Genomic DNA, 6,286 nt, shown 5'->3' with positions numbered 1-6,286 from the left:
ACATGACCATTGAAATCTGCACCAATGACAACTCTCTCATTTCCAGGGATGCTCATCATCACTTCATCAAGATCCAACCAGAACTTTCATTCCAACACTAGTGACTTTCCTCTTCTCTCTCTCCCTACGAACCCGCCTTCCTCCTCTCCTTTTTCCACCAACAGTAGTCCAATTTCCACCGGCACCCTGTCGGTGAACAGCACCGATGGCGGTCATTGTTAACCCGGGCCTCGACCGATCCGGTATGGATTTCGTAGGTCTGATTCGCATCTTTGATTTGGCAAGATTTTACGTCGGATGCCCTTCCTGACACAACCCTCTGTATTTATCCGGGCTTGGGACCGGCACAATGAGACCCTGGCTTGGGCCCCCTCGTGGCTACATTATGAAGTCAGAGTGTAGTAATGTTGAATAAAGTTGTGAGCATTCAGCACCAAAAAATGTACTTTTTAATATTTGAATCAGTAAGATTAAAACTTTAACCTTTATGAAAAATAGCTATTTTTTTCAAATGACCACCTCATTAGAGAGATAAGGAATATACTTTCCATCAAACTTATTTTGACAGGTGACCTTTGACCTTATACACCCTTTATATAAAATTGATATTAAATTGTTACATCATCTTGAGGGGCGGGGTAGGACAGGGGTGTCAAAATTGTGCCACCATGTTGCAAGAAAAAAAGTTTTCTAAATTGAAAAATTTAAAACGTTAAGAATAAAAATTAATAAATTTGCAAATTAAAATATTTAATATTTTCTTTTCAAAAACGTTCTTTTGCATTTACAAACTTTTTTATTTTTTGCTTTAAAAATATGTTTTTGCAGCCCAAATGTTTTAGATATATTGTGTCTCATCTCACTTTCACCCCATCTTTGATTTTGCGTTGATACGTTTTGCAAGATGAGGCACAATGCATCTAAAAACATTTGAGCTGCAATTACAAAAATATTTCTGAAAGAAAAAAGATGTTTGCAATTTGAAGAAATACTTTTGAAAGCAAAAAATAAAACAAGTTTGTAAATGCAGAAAAGGGTTTTCAAACCAAATATTAAATATTTTTGTTTGCAAATTATGAATCTTTAATCTTTGACACATGAGGTGTCAAAATCAAGTCAAAACAAGATTTAATCTTGTTTTAATCCCAGAAACTTCCCAGAGGCTTCACGATTCATTAAAAGTTTAATAAACTGTCATCTTAATTTTCTTTATTTTTAGTTAGTTTGAAGCTGCTGATGGTTAAGATGTGTGCTTTACATCCACTTTGGACATGACCCGATTTATCGGCTAATCAGAAAAAATCATTGGTGATTAGTCGACTGTTAAAATAATCGTTTGTGGCAGCTCTACCCTCCAGCAACATAAGGTCTACCATTGTCTTGCATTAGGAGGAACCCAGGACCAATCACAGCTGCATATGCTCTCACAAGGTTCTGAGAATCTCATCTTGGTACCTAATGGCAGTCAGGCTGCCTCTGGTGAGCACACGGAGAGCTCCAAAGAAATGCCGCCCCAAACCATGACTGACCCACAGCCATCATGTCGACCGATGTTGCAGCAGAACGTTCTCCTCTGTGTCTCCAGACTCTATCACGTCTCACGGTGAGCCTGCTTTCCTTTGTGAAGATGGCACGGGGCCAGTGGAGAATTTACTGATCCGGGTGTTCTCTACCAAATGCTAAATGTCTGGCACGGTGTTGGGCTGTAAGCACGACTCACACCTGTGCATGTTTGCGCCTCATACCACCCTCACAGAGTCTGTTTCCATGTTACATTTGTAGCATTGTCACATATATGTTTATATTTAAATTTGAACGGGAATGTCTTTACGGATGGGAAAAAAATTTAATTCAGTAACAGCTTTCCATGTGATTACCCTGGTTAAAATGGTCGTGTATGTTTTAGTTTTTTTCTCTCTGAGTTTATGTTTGAATGAATGGTGGTGGACTTTTTACCTACAGGAGGAGCTTTGGACTACAAACATGGCTACCTGTGGACTTCCTGTCACACAGGTGCTATGTTGAATACAAACATTACAAATGAGAGGAGAGTCTCTCGGAAAAGAGCTGGGAGAGGCCTGACCGGAGTGAAGATTCTGGAGGGCGATGGCCGGAGTGAGCCACACACAACGTGACAGCCGCAGAACACACGTCATTAGGGATTACCAAGACGTTGGAGAAAAGTACCAACCGCATTTGTGGAAGATGTTGGAAATCTATCTACCATTGGGTGAGACCTTCACATGCTTTGACACAGCACAGATCCAGTAGGCCATATATTTACATCTGCGGACGGAACGTTGATGACCTGAGATCTACTTTAGACTGCGCTCGCCTCAATGGAGGAGGACGTCAAATGGACGCGGCGATTGTGGACTTAGGAACTAAATATAAAGACTTGGGTGCATCTGGGTGAAGCACTGGGGAAGGACTTGTAGAGTTTATGTGGAAATTGAGGACAATATGACAAAAGAAAAAATGATATTCTTGAGTTGTTTTTGGATTCCTGTGGACGTGCATAAAGAGAACGAAAACAAACTATGACTCTTTTTTTGTCTGCAAGACGTACATTTATCCCCAGGTTGTTTGTAATACTTCGCTGCATTGTATAGCGTTACATGTTTTAAATTATGACACTTTACTACACAGAGATTAAATGTTTTTTTTTTTTTTTTGGTAACACTTTACAGATTTGCAGCTTTTTCCTTTAGAAAATCCTCCATATCGTCACTGCACTGAATCTTATTGAAAACTGTGGTACACAAAAATAATTAAAGACAAAAAATTAAAGAATGCAATGCCTTCTAATTTGTGTTTTATCAATTATATTATGTAATAATAATGATTTTCTCCCCCCTAATAGTGACTTATGATGTATAGTCATTACATAGGGCAAAGTGTCAAAATAAAAATGCAATGTTTACACATGAAATGAATGATCAATTGTCTTTAAGATTATTTCTGAGATTGAGGATTTAGTTTTGCACAATCCTATATTTACAAACAGTGTTTTGCTCCACTGTGCTCCTGCTGTTTTTGGTACTCAGGACTTGCCGTACCTCTTTCTCCTCTCATCAGCCTCACAGCTCCCACCTCCTCTGGTCTGCTCATATTCCTCTGCTCTACAATGCGTCTCTGACAGTTCATTGGAGGGTTTTTCTTTTGCTAACATTGAAACCTAACATTTTTTTCAGGCTTTTTTTCGACCATTTCTCTGTTTTTGAACTGATTTTGTCTGTGGATTTTCAAGTGTTTTTAGGTGATCTTCTCCCGTTTCTCATAGAAGATGTACTAGGTTCGAGTTTCTTAGTGGCCTCGTTTTTGTGAGATGATGCCGCCTAGTCCTCCCTGAAACTGACTCTTAGTGATTCCTCCTCACCACCATCTGAGCTTCCACAATAAAACTGCCAAACTTCTTCTGAATGTTTGCCTTTCTTGGGTTATCCATCATAATCCTTATAATCAGTGTTTCTGATGTGAGTAAAGATTTTTTTTAGCACCTAAAATCACAAATTGCTTTGCAGAGTTTTATCATCTAAATTGTTAAAAAAAAACTGATACAAATTCAAAACCTAAACAAAACAAAAACAAATAAAAGCAATTCCAAATGTAGAATGAAATGAAATGCAGAAATAATTCATTAATATGTTTTCTGCAATTTAGTTATTGCTCAACATTGTATTTACAAAATAAATATGCTAGTTTACTTTCAGCTTATCCCTTTCAGGGTCGCCACAGCGTAACACCCACTGTTTCGCATCAGTGATTTGTCAGAGTTTTTACACCGGATGCCCTTCCTGACACAACCCTGTACTTGAGGGGCACAGGGACCCAGTTAGGCAGCAGCATCAAGGGTCTTGATCTAGGGACCCAATCTGGGTGGGGATCAGTGGACAACCCTGGGAATCGAACCCAGGGGTCCTGCGTGTCAGCCCTTCACATAGCCCACTGAGCCACTCAGCCGCTATTTGCAAAATAAATATAGTTAGCCTTATAGTATAAAGAAGCATTTTTTAAAAGGTTGATGTGTCTTTGAAGAAAAATGAATTCTCTTGACTGCAGCAGTGACTGTATAATTAATTTATAAAACCAATCCAGAAATGTGCACGTGTTTTCAATTTCAATATAATTTCAAATCATCATTTTGATTTAAGCCTTAATATATTTTCTTCTTGTTTAATGTGTTTTTGACATAGAAATCCCATATTTTGCCTAAAATGTCTTGAACAATATTTGTCAAGGAGCTGATGCAGTCATAATTCATGCTTTCTGCTTCCCCTGAGGTCGATGTTTCAGTTCGATTCCATTTACTGTTAAAAACATTTGACTGGCTTAAAATATACTATTGAAAATGTTGGTGGACGTTATAATATTTAAAAATGATCCACTATTTTTGTGTTAAATAAAGTTATTTCTGCTTTTACAGAAAAAGAGAGACATTTGCTAAATAAAAATGAGTAGAAATTTCCTGTCAAGCTTTATAAAATTCATAACGATGCATGGAAAGGGCAATGCAATGTAAACCAATAACCACAAATGAAAATCTGAAGTATTTTTAGAGATGAGCATCAATCCATCTTCAGAACCCTTTTTAGAGTCACTGGAGCTAACACTGATGGGTGAAGGCCGAGTAAACTCAGAACAGGTCACCAGTCTATTGCGAGGCTTCGATTTTTCAGTCACCACACCATTATGAAGCCTGTTTTTGGACTGTGGGAGGAACTCAGAGCAAACTCCTTACGAAGGGTTGACCACTACAACACTGTGCAGCCCATAAACATTATGGGATTTAACACAGTTATATCTATTCCAGTTATCCTAATTCTAAAATATTGGCATTCATTTTTAAATTTAAAAAGTAATCAATTTTTTCACACCTTCCTGTATTTAATCTTTATGCCTGTCCTTTAGAATGCTTTTGAACAGTATCTTATGAAGTCTTGCATATATAGTTGTTTTCAAAGCTGTAATATTGATTACTAAAAACATGACATCAATACCTGAATAGATACCGGAACTCCCCACAGTGCTGAATCAGAGAGGATCATAAATGTTTGTCAAGGCAATACATTTGTAAAAAATAAATAAATAAATAAATAAATAAAAAATATAGTGTTTATTTTCTTTGAAATCTACGCTGAAGGTTTGTTCATATCACTTTAAGACATTTGTCTTTGGAGATTTATATTACCACTCTTTATTTTGTTGACTCTAGTTGCTTGAGCTTTTAGATAATATAATTCTAATATAGGTTTATCAGTAAAACTATTTTTCAAATGAGCTTTTTTCTTATGACTTAGAATAGAAATGGGCTTTTCTTAAGCTGCTGAATCCCAATCTATTTGATGATGGCGGCTTTTATTTTGAAAAGCCCTCCCGCTCGCGAGGATGCTGAGCGCTCGTGCCTCCCGTAAACGCCCTGCATCCTCTCCTCTCCTCCAGCGTCCATCCTCGTCTCCTCTGCTCCCTGAAGCCGCAGAGGGGCCCCCCGCTCCCGAACCGTGAGGAAACCGAACCGAGCCCCGCTGGAGAACATGGCCTTTTAACAGCCGAACGGAACATTGACGAAGCGGAACCGCCATGGACGCCTGGCTGGGCTTCTTTCTCCGCCTCCTGCTCGTCGTTTCTGTCAGCCGCTTCCCGGTTTCTGCTAACAGGAGATTCGGTGAGTTCGGTACCGTCCGGGTCGGTTCTAGAGTGTTTCTGCTGAGCTGCAGGTCTGGAGACGACTTAAGCCTGGAGAGTTGGTGGTTAAAGGAATTACTGAGGAAATGACAGCAGCTTCACCTGGAAACTCGCTGTAACCCAAATACAAACACGACACTCAGATTAGCTTCAGAACATCAGTTTACACCAGATTACACAAACTACAACAAAGAAAGATCCTAATCCGCTAGAACAAGTTAAAAAATGATGTAAATTCATTTGAAAAAAGTAGATTTAAAAATTGTTAAAATATTTCAAAATAAGAGATCACATTCTGTTTTATCTTAGAAAAAATAAAGTAAAAAAAAAACATAATTACATTGTTATTATACTTAATATTTACAGGTTTAAGAAAATGAGCAACATATAACAAGTTAAAAAAACGTATAATTTTTAAAGCATGCTATTACGAAATACAATAATATCCCTAAAATAAACTACAATTGATAAGAAATAACTGAGAAAATAACAATAACAAATGACATTTTAAAATTAGATACACAAATAAAACAAAAACATGAAACAACATTTTGAATAAAATAAAAAAAAACTTTATAGATCCACTCCTATAATAATGATA

The 6,286-nt window shown here is 37.6% G+C and overlaps 1 protein-coding gene across 2 annotated transcripts in view; it reads left to right on the top strand.

The window, feature by feature from the left end:
• Positions 1-4,257: 4,257 nt before the first annotated feature.
• Positions 4,258-6,286, top strand: part of LOC112141880 (receptor-type tyrosine-protein phosphatase N2) — a gene marked incomplete at its 3' end in the record, with an annotated part of 102,119 nt that continues 100,090 nt past the window's right edge. Inside the window, 1 exon segment of one of the 2 annotated variants that reach the window (XM_024265076.2) lies at positions 4,258-5,665. In XM_024265076.2, the coding sequence (XP_024120844.1) occupies positions 5,581-5,665 (85 nt within the window). 2 annotated transcript variants of the gene reach the window in all.

The sequence above is a fragment of the Oryzias melastigma genome, linkage group LG17, assembly GCF_002922805.2.
Source record: "Oryzias melastigma strain HK-1 linkage group LG17, ASM292280v2, whole genome shotgun sequence".
Classification (NCBI taxonomy): domain Eukaryota; kingdom Metazoa; phylum Chordata; class Actinopteri; order Beloniformes; family Adrianichthyidae; genus Oryzias; species Oryzias melastigma.
The sequence above is the reverse complement of the archived record's forward strand: the minus strand, read 5'-3'. Positions and strand labels throughout refer to the sequence as shown.